The sequence below is a fragment of the Solea solea genome, chromosome 4 (genome assembly GCF_958295425.1).
Source record: "Solea solea chromosome 4, fSolSol10.1, whole genome shotgun sequence".
Classification (NCBI taxonomy): Eukaryota; Metazoa; Chordata; class Actinopteri; order Pleuronectiformes; family Soleidae; genus Solea; species Solea solea.
This window is the reverse complement of record NC_081137.1, coordinates 13,876,123-13,901,034: the sequence shown is the minus strand read 5'-3', so window position 1 is coordinate 13,901,034 and position 24,912 is coordinate 13,876,123. Positions and strand designations below refer to the sequence as shown.

The 24,912-nt window shown below is 39.9% G+C and overlaps 1 protein-coding gene across 9 annotated transcripts in view; it reads left to right on the top strand.

Moving 5' to 3' along the window:
- Positions 1-24,912, top strand: part of ncor1 (nuclear receptor corepressor 1) — a 54,546-nt gene that overhangs the window by 7,448 nt on the left and 22,186 nt on the right. For 7 of the 9 annotated variants that reach the window (XM_058628259.1, XM_058628260.1, XM_058628253.1 and 4 more), the window contains exons 3-17: positions 753-847; positions 1,092-1,299; positions 1,587-1,769; positions 2,969-3,082; positions 4,962-5,018; positions 5,134-5,186; positions 6,695-6,761; positions 9,316-9,488; positions 11,047-11,137; positions 11,328-11,506; positions 11,672-11,726; positions 12,181-12,282; positions 17,939-18,069; positions 19,810-20,096; positions 23,214-23,279. In XM_058628259.1, coding sequence (XP_058484242.1) covers positions 753-847; positions 1,092-1,299; positions 1,587-1,769; positions 2,969-3,082; positions 4,962-5,018; positions 5,134-5,186; positions 6,695-6,761; positions 9,316-9,488; positions 11,047-11,137; positions 11,328-11,506; positions 11,672-11,726; positions 12,181-12,282; positions 17,939-18,069; positions 19,810-20,096; positions 23,214-23,279 — 1,861 coding nt within the window. The remainder of the gene's footprint in view (positions 1-752; positions 848-1,091; positions 1,300-1,586; positions 1,770-2,968; positions 3,083-4,961; positions 5,019-5,133; positions 5,187-6,694; positions 6,762-9,315; positions 9,489-11,046; positions 11,138-11,327; positions 11,507-11,671; positions 11,727-12,180; positions 12,283-17,938; positions 18,070-19,809; positions 20,097-23,213; positions 23,280-24,912) is intronic. The other 2 variants (XM_058628254.1, XM_058628256.1) reach the window with 2 other exon arrangements.

Genomic DNA, 24,912 nt, shown 5'->3' with positions numbered 1-24,912 from the left:
ACTACATGGGAACTTCCTTCCTCCTGTGCTTGTTGAGAAATAATCCTTGATATTTTAAGCACATGTTCATAACCTTTAGTCACATTGGATGCATGGGTCTTGCTTTTGATTTATTTTAGTATGTTGCTTAGATTGGATCATCCACTCTGTGGGTGTAAAGCCGTGTTTCCACTGAGTGGAACGGTTCGGTTTGGCACAGTACAGTACTTATTTGGTTGCGTTTTCATTAAGAATAGTACCAAATTTACCAGCCCCAACCGTTCCATTTTTTGGCACCCTTCCCCTTTTGGTTACCAAAGTAAAATGGTATGGTACATTTAGACCATCCACGACAATCCACTGATTGGGCGACGACACCACTCCCTTGCGATCGGTGTAGATATCCCATGGTCGCTGAGGCAAATGCCCGCTGTCTATTCTCATACAAAGTTGAGACAAACAGCCACATGAGGAAAAAAAGAACTGATGGATGTCCTCCATTGTTGTCCACTGTGTCGCGTTTGATGTCTTTCATTGTCGCCACTACATGGCATTCAGGCGCAGACAGATGTTCCTATCAAAACTGATGCAATTCTGTTAAACCACATACTATAGTCCATGGCAGTCAATTAAAACGTGTATTTTGAACAAATGCACTGCCAACTATGCAGAAGAGATAATCCCTCCATCTGTGAAGTAATTTCTGATAGTAGAACAATGTGCAGGAACTCATGACGGGATTCAGATTTCTTTATACATTGTTTCACTTTTAGGATTTCGCCATGCCAGACTATCGGACTCATATGCAGGATCCACAGGGTCGGAGAAGACCCTCGTTATTGTCTGAATTCCACCCTGGAACTGAAAGGTAAGTGCTTCATTTCAAATATTGCCTGTTTCCTAATTATATGACAGAAATTTTTGTTTTGTTTTTCTTAAAATATTTTCTTATTTTGATATCTGATATCTGTTTTTATTAAAAAAATGTCACCCCTTGCTCTTCAAAAGGATGCCACAGATATCCCTATTTTACAGTGAGGGAGTTGCACATGTAGACAGACAAATTGAGCCACTGATCCTTCTGTAAACTTCCTGTTTATTCTGTTATTCAGGCCCCCAGAGAGACGCCATGGTTACGAACAGCAGTATCACTCCATCTCAGCCCAGCCTGAGCATGAGGCGCTGGAGGCCAAGCGACCTCGCATGGAGACTATATCTGAGGGCCACATCACCCGCACATCTTCCTCTGCTGGGGGTATTATTTTGCCCATGTCCCATACAGTACAGGACGGCCTAAGGGCCACTGTGGAGGTAAAAAAGGTTGGTCTCAGTTGGTGTGCTCTTATAGAGAATCTTTAGACAAGGTGAAACTGAAAATGAATGTGTGTTGATACACATGTATCAACACATGTGCTTTACAAATATGAAGTATTTCTGATTTTCAGTGTCTGCATGTGTTTATATTAGTGAGATGTAGCCAGACAGGACCTTTTTCTCTAACACCACACCAGTGACTGCTTTTTGATTTTTGATGTTTGTATAATATGACTATTTCGGCTTGTACAGATTCTGTGCTTTACTCTCTGACCAGTTCTGTTTTTTGCTAGGAGTCTCAGTTTGGTGTCAAAGGGGAGTCACAGTCCTCAGGAGGACCCACACTCCACATGGGGGAAGATCAGGACGCGTCTCCTTCCAAACTTTCCAAAGAGGAGCTGATCCAGAGTATGGACCGTGTGGACAGAGAGATTGCTAAAGTGGAGCAGCAGATATTCAAGCTGAAGAAAAAACAGGTCGGTTACCCAGTGAGATCTTTTGCCTATGAACATTCTTCGAACACAATAGGTATTGTGTAAGAAAACTTGGCACAAATAACAGCCTTTAAATTAAACAATAGCCCGTTGAACACAGAGCTGATGTGGAAAAATATGTATGAATTTCTGCTTTAGTAATGTGCAGTTATACAGTAAGACGCATGAAGGAAGTTGTAAGGGTTTTAAATTTGATTTATGTTCAGTGTTACGGTACATACCAGATGTACATTTCAGCCTTTAGTTGGATAGAGATGGTGCTTACAAATTAAACAATTCATTGTGGTAGTTTTGGTACTTTTTTCCTTTCTCAATAAAATATAGTGTTAGTATTTCCTTTCACACAAAGCTGCTGCTAATCATCTGTTAAAAATTACCTTAATTATTTAGCTTTTGCTCATTTACACAGGCTCTGTAATTACCATTGGTGTAAAACCACCCTCCCTCCTCATTTGTGTGTTAACAGAAGGATGAGGCAGAATAAAGGTGCCACATTCCCTATTTTAACCGGCCGTGTAAAAGCAGATAATGTTAATAGGCTTTACCCAGTGTTTATGAGGAGTTTCCTACTAACCAGCTTGTTTTCTCAGTGACACACAAGTTATGCTTTTCTCTCCATCATTAGTGCTTGTGCCTGCCTTTTTCACCATTTAAGTGTTCTGAAGAAAACGTATATTCAAAGCTTCAAGGTTGTTGTTTTAGAAAACATCACTGTTTGTTTTTAAACTAGTTTGTGGCCATATTACTTTTCTTTTTCTTTTTGGATAGGAAAATAAACTGACCTGTGCTAGCTCACAGTTTTGTGTTTTTTAGAGTTTTATTTGTTTATTTGAAGTATTTCAGGGACTCCCAATCTTGCACCGGTAACCTGGTAGTTTACATAACCTTTAACTGGCAAACATTGACCTACCAGACGTTCGATCAGCTTGTCTGACAGTATCTGCAGGGCTTCAATGGTAGAAACCTACAGTAGTTTTCTTAAAAAAATCTCATAATCCAATCATGCCTACACAGGCCTCAAACATTACAAGCTAAGATCAGTTTAAAACTGTAGATACATGTTTGTTTTCCACCGTTTGTTGCTGTCCCAAGTTGCTTCCCGTATTTCCCTTTTTATGTGTTTTTCTGTTTTTAATTGTGTGCTATATGTTCAAATGTTGTATATTTGTAATGCCTCTTAGCAACAACTGGAGGAGGAAGCAGCAAAGCCGATGGAGCCAGAAAAGCCAGTGACCCCTCCGCCAGTGGAGCACAAGCACCGCAGCATAGTCCAGATCATTTACGATGAGAACAGGGTTAGTCGTCTGTCTTCTGCAAACATGTCACTACATCAACAAGCTTTTGTTCTCTTCAGTGTCTTTCTTCATTTTGTTGACCCTCTTAAGAGTCACAGTTATTACTCAAGCTATTATCTCTCCACCCACATTGTTTTGTTTTTCCTTTGGCCTCATTAATCCTTAAATTGCACTGTCAAGCAAGATGACGTGTTTCTGCTGTGTATATCATATCAGGGGATAACCACCGTGACCATGGTCAACCCGTGGCAGTCGCCTCTTTCACAGCAAATCATCAAAAACACAGAAAACGAAAAACAACCCCATTAACACCGGCAACTTTTCCATCCTCATTTAGAGCAAAACTTTCTCAAAATTGAACTCGCGCTAAAGTGATAATTAGCGATATCGACGTATTTGCAGCATCAGACATGCAACCTTATTCAGTGGTGGAAAACCCTGGAACCACACTATGTAACCCCAAGCAGGTCGCATCTTATAACAAAGATGTTGCCTTCCATGTATGATGGTGTCCAATAGAAAAAGTTATTGGGAGGTCTGAGCAGTACGTATTTAGACGCCTTAACAACAGATTGCTGGACCTTCAGAGCAACACAGAGTGACATGACTCAATATGACTTCTCATTTTTTTACAGTTAGTTTCCAATTGACGAGTTATTGTTACATTCATATTGTTAATAAATGATGTACATTTGACAATAAGGCTTTAGTGTGGTACATTGCAAACAAATGGTGGACTTTATATCACTCATGACACCATGTAGACAATCAAAATGGGAATTAAAAAATGAAATGAGCTATCATGACATACAACCAATGATCCTAGATGGAAAAAAAGTCTAAAAATGGCAGACCCATCTGCGATAAATGAGAGAAAAAAAATTGTGAGTTAGTGTAGTTAAGTGGTGCTATTCACCTGTAAAAATGGACAAGATTTGTCTTTGTTGTTCATGACTCGGCTCCATGTGTGCAGTATATCCCCACTGCTGTTGAAAAGAGAACATTCTTTTTTTATTTTATAAAATTATTAAATATATATTTGTTTTCCTTTTTTTAATCGGTCAAGAATAAACCACAGAGCTGCAATGAATAGAGCAAAGTTTTTTGGGTTGTCAGATAATTCTGTTTTATAAACCTAGTAATCTATCAGTTAATCAAGAAAATAACAAATTGATGCATCAACTGCCAAAGGCATTAGCATGCTAAATATGTCAGCCAGTTAATTGTGGGTTTATAAGTCTTTATGAGCTTTATGAACAACACAAAGAAAATTTTCACACATTAAAAAATAATTCAAAGCAATTATGTACCTTATATTAAAGTGTATTTGTGCAATGCATTAACATTGTATTGATACATATTAAAGTGTTGTTATATTGTTTTTGAAGAAAATGACATTGCTATAAATATTGTTTTAAAATTAACACTCAGTCCTAGTTGCAGCCCCGGTCTACAGTACGTCAAACTGTTGAGTTATTATCTTTATTCAAATGAAGAATGAGAAAGAGAGTGTTTGTGGAGGCCACTGTTGTTCATTTATGTCAGAAATGATTGTGGTATGAGACACCACCTCTCAGTTAGCCATTTAGACTCTGAAATGCTCTGTACACAGGCAGTTAGTCTGGCAGCCAGGGTTGCTTGTGTTATTATGTCGCTTCTGAGATTTGAAAATAAAGAGCCACACTGTATTGTAGTGGTTTTAAATTAGCAAGATAATAAAATGGTCTGAAGTATAAAGCATATCCGAAACTCAATATATAATTTTTAAGCTTGATTCTCAGATATTTTTGTTTGTATGTTTTAGGTGAAAATGTTTTTTCATTGACAGTGCAGAGTGCAGTTTTTCCTTTTTGTAAACCTTGTTACTTTTCTTTTCTAGAAAAAAGCAGAAGAGGCCCATAAAATACTGGAAGGTCTTGGTCCCAAAGTTGAGCTGGTAGGTGATTTTAATGTTGTTTTTTTTCCGTCATTATATTCTTTTCTTAGCCTCCTTGTTCAATAATTGTTGAGAAATGATCCACATCCATGTTTTTTTTTTTTTTTTTTTTTAGCCTCTGTACAATCAGCCCTCAGACACAAAGGTGTACCATGACAACATCAAAACGTGAGTATCTTCATTTGTTCTGCAGGTTCTTTTTTTATTTGCTGGTCTGTTGGTTTGTAATGTGCAAGAACATTGCAGCAGACACGACGCACACCACATCTGATGTGAGCAAAGTGTTGAAGGCAATGCTGACCTCAACAAGATAAACCCAGCCTATAATTCTAATCTCATTGTTGAGTCACCTGATTGAGTTGCCCCACTGACGCCATTGGAGAGAGACTGAAAATGGAAATGAAAGATTGTACATGGGTCTGTACTAGGTGTGTAAAGTTGGGTTGTCTTGGGGGTTGAAGGTCATGTCAGCTAGGATAAAAACCTTATCAGTGTGTACTGTGGGAGCGACCCATCTGGCTCAGTCTTTTATCAAGACGGTCGACCCGTCTGTGTGAATCTGCTGTATAGTCCACACTTGCAGGGTCAGCTCTCTCACATTCCCAATCATGAGTAAACAGAAGTGCCACCAGTATTTTGTAACTGCCTCATTACAAATAAACAATATATTTTATGCACTGGTCATGGGAACCAAAATGAGCATATTCCTCTCAAGCACTATTTGGATGTGATTAGTTTTACATGGGTAGATGGAGTAATGTCATTTTACCATAGGACATCTGTAATATTATTGGCCAATTTGCACAGGATAAGAAATCTCAGTAAAACTCGCACATCAACATGGTGCAGAGAAAAGCTAAAATGCCTAAAACACAAAACTGCATGAGGAAACACTGTGTTTAATTTCAGTTTGGGGAGAATGTCGGTTTCAGAGGCAGTTTGAGACCATGGTACCTAACCACACCATTTTGGAAGAGATGTATCAAATAGTTGTAGATAAATTATTCAGTATTTTCGGGACTGGGAAAAACTAAAAGAGAGAGGCTACCTGGAAAGAAGGTGTAGAGAAAAGTGTACACAAAAATACTATGCTTGGTCATGTTCTGTCACATCCATAAGGCTGAAATTGCCCACACAACAGTTAGGTACTGTCGAATTCATATTAAATGACTAGCCTACTGGTCAATTTTATTAGCCACACAGCCTAGACCATAGTGAGGTGCTTGCGTAACTATAGGATTGGAATGGTGTGTGTTGTATGCTAAAACACCCAAGGTTTGTTCGACCACCTAGTGCGAAACTGAATGCTTCTTCAAGTGCCTTAATGTTTGGAAAAACTATGTGTAAACAGAATATGATGGAATATTTGCACACATATTCAATGCTGGTCTTAGTATTACCTTGGGTAATTTTTCTTGACGTTATTACTCTAGGTAAAAGTCATTGTAATCTTTAATGACATTGTCTGGTAATTTTGACAAGACTAAAATCACTGAGATGCTCTGGTAATAATAACTACCACACATAGGGTTTTAAAAGTGTATAGGTACTTTTGGTTAAGCTTTGCATTCCCTGGTGAAATATGAGACTTCTACAATGGTATTTTTAATGCAACATGCAGTTTTCTTTATTTTCTGGTAGATGCCACAATAAATTGTATTTCTGTTGTGTTCCAGCAACCAAGTCATGAGGAAGAAGCTGATTTTGTTTTTTAAGAGGAGGAATCATGCTCGTAAACAAAGGGTAAGTTTTCCTTCTGTTAAGAAAACAAATTCCTAGGTACACCTGACTGTACTCACCCGGGACACATTAGTGGCTCTTCAGTTTTACATGGTCACTGTTGCATTCAGACCTGACCCTTGTGCACTTAGGTGATGTCAGCTAAACAGAGGAAGTTACTAGGACAATAACATTTTTAATACATAAAATCTCCCTTGTGCAACAACTGCTAAAAAGTTAAATTGGGTACATCGAGGGTATGTTAAAGTTTTCTACCAAGTGTGAAACACATAGATTTCCCTTGTTTATTTAAGTGTTTTGTGAGCCAATAAATGCTCTCATACATGTATGCGTTAGAATAACAAATATTGTCACATCAAAGAGCAGAATTGACCATTGCACTGGCCAACGATTGTCTTTCTGTTCCTCTTATCTGTAAGTGGGAAATAGTCCAGAGTCACCCCACTGTTGTTTGTAATGCAATGGCTCGGATGGTCCCACCTTTGTCTGGCTGTTCCTTGCCAGAGTGAAATTGACATTTTTGAACTTTGAACAGTGGCAGAGTGCATGTGGCCCCGTGCCAAGAGGAAGGTGAATTGTTTGTCTGCTGTTGCAGAGTGGAAACAAGGGTGTATTGTCTTCCTAATGCTGGCGTCTTTTTATATTTTCACTGAACATTTGAACTCTTCCACCACTGGAAATATGTGTTTTTTTTGCTCAGCACAGGAAAGAATAAAGTATTAGGAAGATGACTTAAATTATTGTTCAAAACACTCTCACAACCAAAAAAGTCTGTTGAATTCTAGCATAGGCGCATATAATTTCATTTAAATTGATTGAGATGATTACATGAACAACTTGTGTGATGAAAAGCTGACAAATATATAATGAAAGTCACAGCTTCTTAATGAATGAATTAGGTGAAGTATCAAGTATCGTAGTGTATCCTTCTTTGAGTGCGTAAGACAAGATGAATACTATTCACATGCAGTCCATCAAACATGAGCTTTCAAAGAAAATACATTAATGGCGTATTTCCACCGGCTCTATTCGCCACGGCACGACGCGACACGGCACGATTAGGTTGCATATCCGCTACAAAAAAGTACCTACTTAATTTGGGCGGAGTCATTGGCTGAGTGAAACTGCGGTGACTTCGTTTACCTGCGAAATACACACACACACACGAGTGACTAGTGACTTTACACCAGACTCCTGTAGTTGTTGGAGATTAACCCACCTTTTTAGAATTGTTAAGTAGTTTTAACTTATCTACAATTCGGCACTGTTTGGCTTGATTTCTGTCCACACGTCTCCGGAGCACAGCCTCCTACACCACAGACTAAATCGGCAGGGCTCGCGATCGCCGGCGCTGTCCCTAAATACACCAGACTCCTCTGTTAAATATAGAGATTTCCCTGGTAGTTGTTGGACATTAACCCACGTTTTTAGGATTGTTAAGTAGTTTTAAGTGATCTACAGTTCGGCACTGTTCGGCTTGATTTGTGTGTGGGACGTCTCTTCCTGTGACGGCACTCTGGCCATTCAGTGGCCGGCAGTCTGACCAATCATCGCATAGTACCTACTCAGCATGCTTTAGGAACCTCGCCTCACCAGGTACTATGCTAGTGGAAACGCTACTTAAACCGTGGCGTGGCGTGGCGTGACGAGTAGAGCCAGTGGAAATGCGCCAAAAGCTACAGGCAGAGGGTGAATAACTGACTTGCCACTGAAAGAAGTTGACTGACCATTCACGTTGATTTATTTTATTCTGCAATTAGTTTTAGCTGTAGTTTACATACTAAAACAACAGTGTTCTCTGTTCTCTTTGCAGTGGTATTGTTATTTTATTCAGAGCTGCATAATGCAAAAAAAAATAGCATCTGGAACAATGTGACATTGCGTTAATGAAAGCTATTTATAAACAATAGGTGCATCAGAACAAACTGTGCCACGGTCAGGACATTGAATCAGGCAGTTTCGAAGACGCACACAAACTCGCAACAAACACAGCCAGTTCCTGTTCAACATCCTCGCTCGTCACCCCTGTACTCTTTCATCAAGTCTCTGCAGGCTGTAGTTATTTTCTCTTGTTTTCATGTTCCCTTAACATGTGTGACATACATAAAAGCATGTTTTCACCTATTCAGCCTGTAGGAAAGAGAAATATAACAGACATAGTTGATAATTAACTCAATGGTTGGGTTTTACATACGGTGCTGCCATTTTTTGCATCTATATTGCTGACACAGCAAGAGCCAGGAGCATGTTAGAATAACTGAATCAAGCAAACTGAACTCTGTTCATTTCATTCTTAATTCAGAATTTTGCAACCAGATAATCTATAAACTGTGCTGATCTGTTGTACTTTTTTTGGTTGAAATGCAGAGAAAAAAAACTTGCTGATATAAGTCATGGGGGTAAAATGACAGCATTAACATTTAGTCTACACTTCAGTTAGTAGTTAAATATAATCAGTGTAGTTGTTGACAGATTTTGTTTGGAATATCAGCACTGACTTTGAAAACACTATCCCTGTATTTGCATGAATATTGATACAGTTGTGCATTTTTCACAGGAACAAAAGATCTGCCAGCGCTACGACCAGCTGATGGAAGCTTGGGAGAAGAAGGTAGAACGAATGGAGAACAATCCTAGACGCAAAGCCAAGGAGAGCCGGACACGGGAGTACTATGAAAGACAATTCCCTGAGATCCGCAAGCAGAGAGAGCAGCAGGAGCGCTTCCACAGGTAACAGTGTTTACTTAAGACTGCGCTTCACAGCTTCTTATGCTGTGGTTCCATAATGGTACGGTTTGGAATGGTAAAACCCTGGGTCAGGCTTGCAGTTAGACTGAGAACAGTACCTTTACTTGGTAGGTGGGGTGTGGGCTTCGCCTGACGGCCACATAAATTTGTACGTCATTGCACACAACACAACAGACAACAACAATGAATCAAATTATTTCCCTGCTTGGTTTGTGGTTGTTAGTCTCAACAAGACATCAAGCTTTGTGTGAGAATAAACCGCAGGCGTTGAAGAATCAGCTGACTGTCGTGGGTGGAGCCGGTCTAGCGTGAAGGGTGCCACAGAATGTAGCAGTTGGGGCTTGTTATTTTGGTACTTTTCGCAAAAAAATGTGTAACATACTGTACCAAACCGAGCCGTCCCACCACGTGGAAACATGGCTTTTGTGTACTGTCACAACAATTATTGATTGGACATTACTGAATCTTTACTCGGAACACAGTGATACAATTCAGCTCACTCATGTGTATTGGTTGAACTTTGTTGACTGAAAAGGTTTCTTTTTTTTTTTCTTTTTTTTTTATTAAACTTGAAGTTAGGTAACATCCTATCCTCCAAAAGGTCCCAGATAAACATTTTCTGCTATTGACTCTGCTCGATGGCTTGTGTGAAGGGGCACCTTGAAAGTGGCTGTCCAGACAAAGTCTGTAACTAACTACTATATTTTTTACCTGGCCTGGGTTTAACTGTTTTCTAATAACCTTTACAGTATAATTTATTTGGTTTTAAAATTGTAAAGAATGCCCAGTGCAATTTCCTGTACACACCAAAATCACAGATCAAAACTGTTTCTCTGTGAATCTTCTGCAATGTGTGTTCTGTAGTGTAAAGGTTTTAAGTTTATATGTCTGTTTTACTTATGGAGAAAAAGTATTATTTGTTCTTATAGTTTCTTATAGCTTTATAAGTCAAGTAACTGGAGTAACTGTGCAAAATGTGACTGCAGTCACATCACAATAATATTAATGTTCACTCCTTTGATGCATTAAAACTACTGAAAATAATTGCATGTACCCAGACATAAACTAGTATCTTCCATTGTTAGGCTATCTGTTCAGCTATCAGGTAAACAGAGGGCATTAGGTGGTGTTTGGTGGCCTACTTTGGTCAGGGGGCTGTCTGGGAAGGCGGGCGGGGGTCAGCATCCTGTGTCTAGTTCCTGCTGGAGCTGATGCTTTGTGCTTTCATTGTAATGTCAAAGTTAGAGTTAGCACGACAGCGCTGTTCATTCAGACTGTTAGAATGAAACATGCATTATTGTTTTGCTCATTAGTAATGACTGCAGTGATTCTATTTGTTAATGGAGCTTCCAAGTACAATTCAACCAGGGTTTGACTGGGAAAGTAAATTATAAGCCTAACTAAAAATGAAAGCCTGTAAACCTCATTTCCTCTCAAAATAATTAAACATAACGGGTGATGTCTTTGCACAGCATGCAAATAAAATGCAACAGTTAATATATATTTAACATTTGTAACCCAATATTTCCTTTTTCCACAGGGTTGGACAGCGTGGAACAGGCCTTTCTGCAACAATCGCAAGAAGCGAGCATGAAATTTCTGAAATCATTGATGGCCTTTCTGAGCAGGAGGTGAGTCCTAAATGTTTTCCATGTACAAAACTTATTTAGGTGAGGATCTCTGTGGAGGTTTTTATGATGATCTTTCTGAGAATGTAGTCTGAGTCATTGGGCAGTGACGCAATTTTGTTTATTTGAAATGAAGGTGTGAAAGGTGAGGGCAGATGTCTCTGTGTAACAGTTTTCCTCCTCTTTTCCACAGAACAATGAGAAACAAATGAGACAGCTCTCAGTCATCCCTCCTATGATGTATGACACGGAGCAGAGGCGAGTCAAGTTTATCAACATGAACGGCCTGATGGAAGACCCAATGAAAGTGTACAAATCCCGGCAGTTACTGAATGTCTGGACCGAACATGAAAAGGAAATATTCAAGGACAAGTGAGTCTTTTTTTAGTTTTGTAGGTGGCACAGTATTCCCGGGTCACAGTTTGTCCTCGTAAATCTGTAGTGCTGCAATGGTATATGGACCTTCAGCCCGTCTCGCACTTGCACTAATATATTTTTGGCTGTGGCACATGAGTAACAGACGGCAACTCTTTGCAGGTATTTCCAACACCCCAAGAATTTTGGCCTGATTGCCTCCTACCTAGAGAGAAAGGTAAACTTCTGCTTGTATTTTCTCATCTGTCGTATCACATTAGTAAGATTAAAGTGGAAAAAAATGACAACAAATAAGTGAACTCTGTGTTCTGACATTATTTTACACTGTACGAAAAGAAAATATATTGGAACTATAAAATAGAAATGCTTGAAAAAGCCCACCATGCAACTCCCTATTATGCTGGAATATCTGTTCTATCTGTTCTAATGAGTTGCATCCATCCTGAAATGTAAGAGAACCTACATTTTAAAACTGAATTTTCAGAAAACACATGTAAATATTAATCTACTTTTCAGACTTCTAAGATACCCCTCTCTCCAGGGCATAGTTTATTTATTCCATTAATTCAGTTAAATCTCTGGGAAAAAGTAGTGGATCCCTCTGAAATTTCTGAACGCATATAAATAACAAACAAACTGATGCATGAATGCGTGGCCACCTTTTCTTTCAGTGTGTTGAGGACTGCGTCTTATACTACTATTTAACCAAGAAGAACCACAACTATAAGACACTGGTGAGGCGGAATTATGGAAGACGGAGAGGAAGGAACCAGGTAAGAGTATATCGCTGTGTTTCCACCAAGTGGAACGGTTCAGTTCGATACAGTATGTTTCCAAAAGGAATAGTACCAAAATAACCGCCCCCAACCGTTCCATTTTTTGGTACCCTTCCCTTGGGGTACCAGAGTAAAATGGTACAGTCAGGGTGGCTCCACCCACAACAGTCACCTGATTGCGCGACAGAAAAATGTCAGTCCCTTGTGATCGGTGTAAATATGTCATACAAAGCTTGACGTCTTGTTGAGCCACAAACCGGGCAGGGAAAAAAGAGCTGCTGGATGTCCTCCGCCGTTGTTGTTTGTTGTGTCGCGTTTGATGTCGTCACAGCACTATGACATCATGCTACTGGCCATCAGACACAGCCCACAAAGTTTGTTGTGGGAATAACTCTAAGGTGGCTAAGATGCCATTGCTCTCAAGCTTAGCTGGCAACTTTCAATGTATCTGATTCTTTTGCCACTTGTTTCATTTATCCACACAAAGACGTCACATTGTTTTTTTGTTTTTTTTTAAACTTAATTCTTTTATTTATGTAAAAACCTGGTCAGGATTAGAAAAAGCGATGCCACCCCTCAGTTTTTATCTTAATGAAAGAGGAATCAATAGATTTGTAAATACACAGAAACATAATTGGCAAATGTTTTAAACGTATTTTAGTTGTTTTAGATTAAAGAAAAAAGGCAGACAACAATTAGAGAATGTCATATTGGACTTTAAGTGTTTTTTGGACAAATTACAAAAATGACTATAAAAGATGGAATGGTGTTTCTTTCCACTGGAGGAGGCAGAGAGCCCAGGAATTCATGAGCACTAGTTTTGTGAAGTGGTAACTGTGAAGTCTGTTTTGTCTGTTTATGGAGTTCATGTTTTTTTTCATATGCTGCATCATCATTACGTGCAATGCTTTTGTCATTTTTCCAAATGTCAAGACATTGTTCATGTAATACTGTTAGTGCATTTTTTGAATTTTTTATGATTGAATCATAAAAACTAAATGTTTCTCTTGGAAAATGTTTCTCTTCCCACAACTACATTATATATTTTTTTCTCTGCTGTTTGGAAATGTTCAAATCTGGGTTTAGTGAATCTCTAAACTACTGGTGTGACTTCACAACTGCAGTTTTAGAGAATATAATGTGAGTCATTAGAGAGGGAAGGCAGAGTACAGAGTGAGGAAAAGCAAGAGCGATGGAATGTAGGGTGAGTGAGAGAAACACTGAAAAAAAAACCTCAGTGAGACAGAGTCAGTGCTGGCAGCTTATCTGATTTAGTGTGTGCTGTTGTTTTTTTTTTTTTTCATTTTCCATTTCCTTTTCTCTTCATCTGAGGGAGAGACAGACAGACACAGAGAGAAAGAGAGAGAGGAAAAAGTCACCCCTCTCTGAAACATCAAAATTGGTACAGCCCAGCCATCTGACAGGCCCAAAAAACTCACTGTGCTGCTGTGAGTGCCAATCAAAGAGGAGTGCACGGCAGGGATTACCTTGAGTGACCCTGCATAGATTAGTGTGTGCATGTGAGATGGACAATTCTTTGGGCGGCTTAAGCGGCCTGATGACACGCTTTCCTGGAATATGTGCGGCAGTGCCGTGGCCCGGCAGCCCTTCTAAGGAGCTCTGCTATGGTGCTGTCCTGCCCCTCCACTGCTATCGTTACCACCGCTATGGAACTACTGGAGGCTAAACTCATATTTGCAACACCAGTAAGCTGTGGCTCACAGCAGAGCGAGGGGTTTTTATGAGCAGCAAAAGCTTGCAGGTATGTCTGTAGTTTTAAAACCACAGAATATTTTTTTTTTACTTGACACATGCTTTTTTTGTGCTATCTTTTTTTTTTGTTCTGTTGCTCTTGTGCTTGGGCAGGTTGTTGTAGTCAGTCACCCTCGGCTATTTTAGGGTTGTTTTTCTCTAGGACGTGTGCAGACACGGTTTTTGATTTAACGGTCAAGCGAAGGCTCTGTGGTTATTGCTGTGCATATTTGTTTATACTCTGAGCTGTGAATTGTTTTGACAAGAATGTCAAGGTAGAATGTAGTTTTTAATATTGAATTTTAAAATAAAGCATTTGTTAGATGTTAGGAATTAGCCACTTTGGTGTCGCATTAAACATTCATTGAGTAATTGTATGTGCCCCATGTCAGCTGGATATGTCTCATGTACATGAATGTTTTGACCTGCTTGTGTGAACACATGTACACACACACACAAACATGCATGTGAGCGTGTTCACGCACACGAAAACAAACATCAGTTCAGTATTTACCCTACACACTCTCGCAGAAGCCTGAACAAGCTACATTTCCCTCTATTGCTGCAACCATTTCAAATGAAATGCATGCTTCTCGCATCTGAGGGTCTCCATGCTCATTCTAGTTAATTTAAACAGACTCGATGAACCTCTGGCTAATTGAATTAAGACCGGCTGTAATACAGTTTGACCTTTTATGGTCTTGAAAATACTTTTTTTAATCACTGTAACATTTATCTTTAGCCTAATGAGATTGTGCTTTACCTTGATGCCTTTTCCTTCACAATAATTTAATGGCCTTCCACTAATGGACAGTTCACACAGCATTATTTGGTTGTTGTCTGGAACATGTGCAGTATATTTTAGACCTGTGGTTATTATCAGTTTTTGGAATATTGCATTTACAGTATTATGCAGTGTTAAACTGCATATCCTGATAAATATGTCCGTATTATTCAGCTCCTCAGGAGAAACAAAGATAAATTTGAAACTAAGCCCCGCAAACTATGGGTATGACACAACATTTAACTTGCATAAAAATCCTGAAAATGTTCTACCGCAGCAATCCCTCAAGTTGGATCTCATCTAATATATCAAAAAAGCAGTCAGTTTGGTCAGAGGAACAGAACAGGGATGAACTTGCACATAGATTAAAACCCTCCTGTTATATGTCAGTATTTTAAACTTTCCCTGTTTGTGCTTGATTCAAACGATTTTTCACGTTTTATTTATTTTATTATTTCTGACTTATTATCATTGGATTGATTATTGCACTGAATGGTGCATATGAAAGTGGCACATATTTATTATTATTTCTAATGTTAATAATGTATATTTTTTCATTTATTTCTCCTGCTGTGAAACTGCATGGAGCAAGAGTAAGAGATTCCTCTGGTGGCTGGCATTCTGTGGTAGGAAAGGGAAGATTGACTTGTGGCTCTGCTATTTCCTAAATCAAACAGGACTTGTGAATCAGCAAAAGAAATTAAAACTCTCCAAATATTTGAGCCAGGTCAGGAAAGAGCTTCATTTAAAACTCTAAAAAGCCACAGAACCACAGGGCCTCATTGACTTTTGGAGAACATCTGTGTGGAGGCTCTTTACGCAGTGTGGGAGAAGAGGCAGGAATTCCATGGCTCCCTGACCACCTCCAAAGCAAACACGAGCACTGCCATACCCAACCAGAACAGCAGCTCAGTGAAGGACATGGATAGGGAGAATAATCACCCTAAATCAGACTACTCTCCTCCGCAAAACTGCCTCTGAATTGAGTTGAGTGCCAAGACATTCTTTGCTGACTGTTGCAGACAGGGAATGATTCAAAAATTTAAGTCCCAATTCCCTTTCACGTGGTCTTGTCTGTGTACATTAATGTGCAATCTGAACCCTGGATCTGTAGGACTTTCCTTATAGAGCTACACCGTTCATCTTACATCATCATGCTTTCCTGAAGTGTAGGGTTTTCATCCACCAAAAAATACTCAATACCTACATACATAGATACATCAGTGACAACTCAAAAAAAATACAGTCTCATTGCCTGTATCTGTTTATTTTCTGTGTTTCTCGTGACCTGGCACTTACCTTTAATGTGGTACGCTGCTACTGTTTGTTTTGTTGCTGGTCGGTGTCTTAAATTCAGTCTGAGATTTTGAGAAAATAGACACTGTCGGACACAAATAATTGCATTATTTACCTGTTCGGCAACACTCTCTAAATGTTACAGACCACAGCATTTTTGTATCGATACTCTTTCAAATGAGTATCTCGTCCATTTTAACTTGAAGTATCTGAGAAAGAGGAACATCATACCACCTACAGAATGCTTATGAATACTGAATACCAGCAGCATGCACGATCCAAGGATTCAAGCAAAGGTAGCCTGAAAGCAACAGTCTTGACAAATAAACAGTCAACAGCAAGGACATCAACTACAAATCAGATTTTCCAGTTTTGCCTACAATTGATTAAAGGACATGAAGGGAATGCTGTGAACTGACCAGCCTGATAAAATGTGGGGCAAACTTAATATTACATGGCATGCAGTTTTCTTTTAAATGTATTAGATTTGATTTTGTTAATCACTCCACCTCTAAAAGGCTGTCCCTGATTAGAGCTGGTGAGAGTCAGGAGACACACTCTTGAAAATGGCTACAGTCCGAGCAATTGAGTCTGACTCTGATCAAATAATTAACTGCTGAGACTGTCTGTTTGTAGAAAGAGTTTGATCTGGCAGACCGTCTTTTCATGTGCAGATCTATGTTGTTGTAAATAGACGGGCCACAATTCTACTTTAACAAAAAAAAAAAAAGAGAGAGAAGAAATGTTGTAGCCCTCTCTTCCATCTCTTTGCCTCAGTCCATTTCATTTGCCTTTGCTTTGAGTGAAGCACATTCCTTGACCCCATCTGGTACCAGCATGGGATGTTTGGCTTGGCATAGCCAGACTTGTTCCAGCACAGCACTTTCATGGAGCAGGCAGGAGGAAGCATTCTGTGGTGTACCGCGTCAGCGGTGATGATAAAAAAATGTTGCTCTGCCCTCAATCAGTCTGTTGGACCTGCTTTTATAAAATCCAGTTTTGAATGGTGTAACTCTGCTCTCGTTGGCAGTGATATTGATCTGAACTCAACCTCCACTCATTTTGAAATTGCAAACTCATCTTCACTTCTTTTTAAGAGTCCCTTTTTTAATTTGTTGCATTGGGTTATGAAATTCATAGAGAAATACCAAAAAAACCCTCTTCTCATTTTCTCAGGGATTTAAAGTAAATGTCTTAGAACCCCAGCTTATGAAATAACAATCCAAATCACATCATTTTCTTATTAAGGCACTACTGTATTTAGTGTGGTGTTTGCATAGCCGTAAACTATCAGCATAGGGTATTTACAACTAGATGCTTTACCTTTGGTCTAGTTGCTGTAATTTCAGCATTTGTATCATTTGGTAAACCTGAAAACCATTTGAAAGGCTGTTCGTAAGGTGGCAGAATACATATCTGCTGTTTACTTCACTCAGTCCGATTACTTAGTTTTAGTATGTTTTTCTTTATTAATATTTAAACAGGTTACTGAGACTTTTATTGTGCTGTACAGTTTAAGCTTGGTCCTCTGGGCTCACAGGGCCATTGCAGGCACTGCTGCTAAAAGATGGCTATTGCTTGTTAGCATATACAAACCTCAGCCAGGAGGAATTAAAAATCAGGGTATTGCAGAAAGTTTTTAGCAGATATGTGGTATATTCTGCATCACTGTTCATTAGCGCATAACACCATGTCATATAATTCTCAAATGCTTGTTGAATTACTTTTTTAAGGTATACAGAAGTGTGTACACATTGACCTTTTTCTTAATGTTTCAAGGAGAAACGGCTCACTATTTTCCCTTTTGTGTTGTGTCTCCAGCACATTACACGTCCCTCACAAGAAGAGAAGTCAGACGACAAAAACGAGGAGGACAAATCTGAGAAGGCTGAGAAAAAAGAGGACGAGGAAAAGAAGGACGAGGAAGAGAAAGATGAAAAGGAGGATTCTAGGTGAGTTATGAATAGTTGTTTGTCCTGGTGATATTCTACTCCCTGTAGGCCCCGCAGGTAAAGCCGCTCAGTTTCAGCATTTGGTCCGTATGCAACAATTACTAGAAGGGATTCTGTTTGTTTATATTCTAACATATCAGTTAATTGTAGCTGATTGAGTTTAAAAGCTGGTTGTTTCAGTGACCCAGTGTATATTGACAATATGCTTTCAAACTATAAAGAAGAGTGGGGACTGGAGCATGTATTCTGGTTTATTTTCTACCAGGCAGTTAACTTGTGACTGCACAGCTATTACTGGACATTTTGGTCATTTCCCCTTAGTATCTGCAGATCTTTTACTTTTCTGTGAGAAGCCTTGCTCTTCTGCATTTAATGACATTTTAATTTGTCTCACCACAGTTTCACAATGATCCAAATTTTTCACACTTCTCATATTGTAACTGATCTCTGACTTAAAGCTGTAGTGTGTAGGGCTGCACGATATCAGGAAATCATGCGATAAGATTGCTGAACATTGCAATGACGATATCGCTAATAGATTAAATAGATACATTAATTTATACAAGTAAAAGCATTTGTTTTGTTGTGTGTTGATGTACAGTAAATGATGAGATGAAGATGAAAGCAGGAAGTTGTTTTTTTAGAAGGCCAGGGTGTTTACATTTGCCGGTATTTCAGCCTGTTTTTTACATTTTGAGAATTCATCACGTGTCCATGCTCACGTACGAGATACAGAACTGGGCAGGAAGAAAGGAGATAACTGATATGAATGAGGAACAAACTTATGTGAAATAAAATGAACATTGCTCCAATTGAATAATGGAGGAAATACTGAGCCCACGTTGCATGCTGTCCGCTTTGGGGGCGCACAGCCTGGCACTCGGAGCAGGAGTGCGCCCCTGTTTATTGAATGTGGGGGAAACATTTATCACAGTTCAAGTGGTTGTTTGCAATACCTATATTGTGCATATTTCGCGATGACGATAGATTTATGATACATTGTGCAGCTCCACTGTAGTGTGTGACTATTGTGGTATGCGATAAATTGCCATGGTGAAAATGTCTTTATCACAACAGCCCTAGCAGAATAACATCACCAAAAGTTACAGCTGGCAGCTTTAATGTTTTGGGCCATTGTTTCATTATAAACCTCTGTATACCAAGTTTACTCAGAAAGTGAAATTAGCTAAATCGTTTTGCATCCATAAAAAAATGAAGCAGATGTTGCGACCACTGGGCAAGTTATGTAAGTACTTCGGGCATGAACACCGTGTCCCACGTGTATCAGCAGTAACACAGACTACCACAGCAACCTTACTCTGGCTGTAACTTGTTGACCTTGAATGGATCTGAGAACAAGAGTTAAGGTTCACAGTGTTGGCTTCACATAAAATTATTTTATTTTGCTGCTTAAATTTAGTTTGTTTCATAGTGTCGCACATTATGATACGATTTTACAGAGTCAGGCGCTTGGCAGAGTGATGTGTGTTTTTGTGGTCTAGACAAGACTGAAATGGCAAAGCAGTATCTGTTTTGCTCTTTTTAGACTAAACTTGCTAACTCGTTAAAAGACTGCTCAGCTTGTGTTTAGACAAATTCTCAAATACTTTTCTCCTGCGTTCAGTAATGGATAAAGCGAGTAGATTACAAAAAGGCTCTGTTATTGCTGAGTAAGAAGGGAGGTGATATTTGCCTTACTAACGGTCTCTAAAGCTGTGCGTTCGCTCTCCAAAACCACAGGGAAATTGGCAAGGACAAAGAAAAGTGTGACGGTGGGGAGGACGAGGACGGAAAGCAGCAAAACACACCACGCAGGAAAACTGCCAACAGCCAGGGCCGCCGCAAGGGAAGGATCACCACACGCTCTATGGCCAATGAGGCTGCAACTGTGGCGGCTGAGGAAGCACCTCCCCCTGCCCCTGAGTCTACCTTGCCAGATCCAACGCATCTCCCTAAAGCTGATCCAGCACAGAAGGCCATGAAGGACCCTTCAAAAACCCCACTGTCTGCCATGGATGCCAACAAAGGTGATTTGTCTTGGGCTTGTTCTCTGTACATTAAATGTGGTTTTCTGTATGTTAAATACTCTTTTACTTTATTCTTTGATATGTTTTTTGAAAACGTAACAGAAATGACAAACAGCAAAAATGACTACAGTGAAAGAATGATAACTCAATCATATACAATACATACATGTACATAATATTACAGTTGATTGTATCATGAATAGATACTATCAATGTGAATAGTAAAGAACCCATCTGGCCACAGGTGACCAGATAGGACGTACACATTTGTCATACTTGACATGTTGCTTATTTTTTAGCTTGATAATTATTTTATCACACTAACATGATAAGAAATCATAAACAAGCTAGATCGTATTTGCACAATTTGAATATATTTTTTCAGAGGTTCTTAGACACCAGCGATACCACAAACAAACTTTTTTTTTCCCCAGTAACAAATACTTTAGCCAGGTTTGAACTGATGTAATTTATGTTGCCTTTTAGTCCAAGGCTTAACAACCTCTTCACAAATTAGATGTTACCCTTCAAATAAGTACTCCGATGTCAAATTTTCCTTTCAGCTAACATTGTTACTCATGAAATAACAAATCTGATACTGAAAAAATTCCTCACATAATATGTGAAGAAAAGGAGAATGTGTTATAGAGAACTATGCAAAACTTACTATCAAGTTACAACAACAGCCAATCTAGTATTACAGTTTTTGGCTATGTACCCTTTCTAGATGTCTGTGCCTTTTACTCCATTCATTTTGGATGTCACATTTTCATGTGGTCACTTTAACACAGTCATTACGTACCACAATGCACACAGCAACCTACACATTCGTCACATCATCCTGACGGATGTTAGCGTCCTCTGATCGCTGCAGTTTCACAGTATTTTTACACTTCTCATGGACCATACATTGATTATACCCACCGTTACAATATTAACACAGCTCAACACAAAACTTTTCCCTCTCTACCTGTCATACACGGGACAGACCCACTGACAGCAGACATTCTCAGTCAATTTTTTTTCCTTGTGAACAGAAACTACTTTGTGGGTATTAGCATACAGCTTTTGGGAAGTGAGATCCAGAACATGTGTTAATCCCAGCTGTGAACAGTCTTACTCTGTGCTGTCCACTTGCAGTCATATCTTGAAGGATGGGTGTTGATACCAGATCTGAATGGGGCCACATTTGTCAGTCTGCTCACTTCTTGTGTTATGAGCCCGAGGAATGCAAGAGCACATGTTAGATTTACATCTACAATTTTAGAGACATGTCAAGCTAAAGCTCAGATTGTTCTCTGTCCTGCAATCCACGTCACTCAGGATTCTTTCTGTAGTCTGTCCATCACCATTACAATCCACAGCTCTGGTTTAGCTGTTGTCATGGTTTTCTTCCTCACTTTGAGGTCTGTCTCTCTGACAGTGCCTGCTTTGGTTTGCAGGTATCCAGCGCCCAGTGTTAAGTGTTAAGCATCATTATCTGTTTAGTAAGAGTTTTTCTACATCACCTGCTCCCACTACTGTCTTTTGGGCTCTATTTTAATCAGCAGTCTGAAGTTCTGCAAGTTCTGCTCTGCAATGTGCAGTGTGTCTTTTCTATACTGTCAACCCTCTGACCTTTCTGGCTCCTTTCTGACCATATCATGGTTTACGTAGGCCTGTATCAACTGTTTGTTTGCACTCTTGTAACCCCTGCCGCTGTAATATTCTTAGTAATCAGTGGGTTACGTGCTGAACAGTAGCCATCTGACGGTCTGTCCTGTTGAAATGGTGCAAAGGAAATTGCTGAATAATGTGTGAATTTGTCATTAGGTGAGACTCTTTAGACAGAGACCTAGCCTGTTTTCATTTACTGGAGATTCACGATCACACATTTCACCTTAATCACCATAAAGCTGCCTAACCTCTCATAGTAAGTTGTTAGTTTTGCCGACATGGAGACAGAAAGCAGACTAGAGGTACGAGCTGCTTAAGGCTAGAATCATACTCGGAGAGATCCACTATGGTCCCGCTTATAGCTGTGTGGTGTGCACGGACTCTATGTGGATGTACGTGAGCGCCCTTACGTTTTGTGACTACCCAGATCATACGTGCAGAGACTTTAGGTCAGAAAAGTACAGCAAAAGAGTCGATAACTGCCAGTTATAACTAGTCCACCAGTACCCACACAGCCCTTTGCTCAGATAATACAAGAACATAAAAATAGGGGGAAACACCTGGCAATGAACTGCCGCCACTGAAATGTGACATGGGATCAAGTTTGCATGTGTGGTACACTGAACTGAGGCATTTTTAGTATGAAGCGAACTTTAGCCACGTACATCAAAGCAGCAAATTGTACAACGTGGAAAGTATGATCAGGTCCTAAACAGTGGGAATTGATCTCCTCATCTTGGAGTTGGGTGGTGGGCAAGACTTCTGATAATGTCAAGGGTACATCTGCTGCTATATTAGTCCAAATGTTTACACAGTCACAGTGGGTGCCATGGAGGAGAGTGGGCTAGAGTTCACTCTGCCTCCACACCAACCATGCAGTTCTGTGAATTTTGTGCGTGTGTGTGTGTGTGTGTGTGGGGGGGGGGGGGGTGTAGTCAAAACCAAGGCAAGGAGGAGGAGTGTGTATGAGATGCCCAGTGTTACAGTTGAGGGGGTGGGTGGTTTGGTTTGGCTCTCCTATCTGACTATTTGTCTCCATCCAAGGCCCTTTCCCAAAGAGGGAGGCACGGCTCTCAACTCCTCCACTGTCTGGTGCTACATCAGCTGACCAAGGCCCTCCCCTTGTAGATTATACAGAGGAGGAGGGCTTGCACTAGGCTGTGGGGTAGGGAAAGAGAGAGAGGGAGCGAAAGAGTTAAAGAAAGATAGAACAAGAGTGTAAGTGAGGGAGCAGGTCTCGTCAGCCCCTGAATGTAAACAGATTATTAGATTACTGGCCATGAGAAGAAGGCGGCTGAAGAGAGGGCTGTCACACGCTCTCTCTCTTGCTCTGTCTCTCTCTCTCTCCCCCTCTCTCTCCTTCAGTCTTCCTCCCTCCCTCCTCCTTTTCTGTTGCTCTCCCTCTCTCTCCCTCTCTCTGTTAGTGCTTATGGGGCTTTTTTTCTTTTCTTTGTGATTTAGCTAGTGCTGGTGAAACCGGAGAAACTTCTCGCTGGACCGAGGAGGAGATGGAGGTTGCCAAAAAAGGTAGCATTTCAATTCATTTCTCCTTCGCTTTATTTCTCCCTGTTCTTCCTCTGTTTCTCTGTTGCTGCCTCTACTTTTTTATGACCGTTTCATGTTTCCCTCCTCTCCTGTCTTTCTCTTTTTCTTTTGTGATTATCTGATGTTGCCTCGCCCTGCCCGTTCCTTGCATGCACGCAGGAATGAATGTGCACATACACAGACATTTGTGCTGCTGCTTTACTGGAAGCTGTCAGAAACCCATGAAGGGTTTTAAGGATTTCTTTCTTGTCTTTTAGCTTTGCTGCTCTGCTCGATTCTCAGAATTGATCTATTAAAGCAATCCATAAATCTTTATTCACTTTAAAACGTTGTGACCGATCCTCTAAAAAAAATCACTATGGCGTTGTGAAATTCTTTAAAATGTTGCATACTGGTCTCAGAATACAGAGTGCTGCAGTAAAGCCGTTATGCCAGAGAGTATGCCCTCTCTCATCCTCTGTCACTCTTTTTGCTGGCTTTGTTGGTTTAGGATTCTAAGAACCACACACTGGGGATTTAATGTGGATTAATTAAGACTGTTTTGTGGAGCTTTGAGATTAGCGCCCCCTTGACAAAATACGTTGCTCCTGTGATCTCCTCAGGCATTCAGACCTGTATTCTAGCTTTGTCCGGATTAGTGTGCATGAATGAGACCTGCTCGACCTCATGTAGTTATATGACACAGCAGGTTCAGAAATCAGTTTTATGCTATGTAGATTCACAGGCTGCATCGCATAGAAGTGCCAACCTATTGATCTCCATAAGCATACTAATCAGATCTTCTCAAATCTAACGGTACAAGTTGAATGAAGAGGGCCTTTTATTGAGTTTTGTTACATTATCTCACAATATACGGACAGTCACAATAGTTACAATAAATATAAAATAGCAAGAATTTGCAATGAAAGTTTAATTTCTTAGCATTGTCGAAAACCTTTCGTCAAGAGAATTTGCACAAAATATGTGGGTAGATTGTTGCCATGGTGATACTACACTACTGTTGTTTCTCTAAAGTGTTTATGCAGATCTAGGAATGGAAAAAAACATTAGATATACCCAGTGTCTTAAAAAGTTTAAATATGTGGATACTCTGTTTAGTCCTACTGTCCTCATTCTCTCATTTAAGTGGAGGAGTAACAGAGCATTTTGTTTAGCTCTGTGGTGATTCATCACTTGTCTGCCAGTATTCATCATCTCAGTGGGGCTGGGAGGAAGGGGGTGTCACAGAGGTGACAGGATTTAGAGAGGCGATGCCCTCATGTCAAAGGTAAATGGCAGTCTGCCAGTTGAGTGCAGCTTGTTTAGTGAGACCATAAAAGCTGATTTTGTGTTAAGTGCAGTGTTAATCTTGATGAGGAAGTCCAATAAGCAGGCACTACTGCAGGGCCCCAGGAGTGCAGTATACTTTTGTAGGTATGCCAAAGGTGAACCTCAACGATAACACAAAATCATGACAGCCTGTGATTGAAAATGAGAGAAAACCAGAATATTGACGTTGATATTGAAGTGAGCACAACATGGAAAGCATATGCCAGCTGTGCATACTCCATGTAATACAGTATAGCACTCTCTAGTCCAGTTGCTGGTGTGCGCTTGGTTTGGTTGAAGAGGAAGA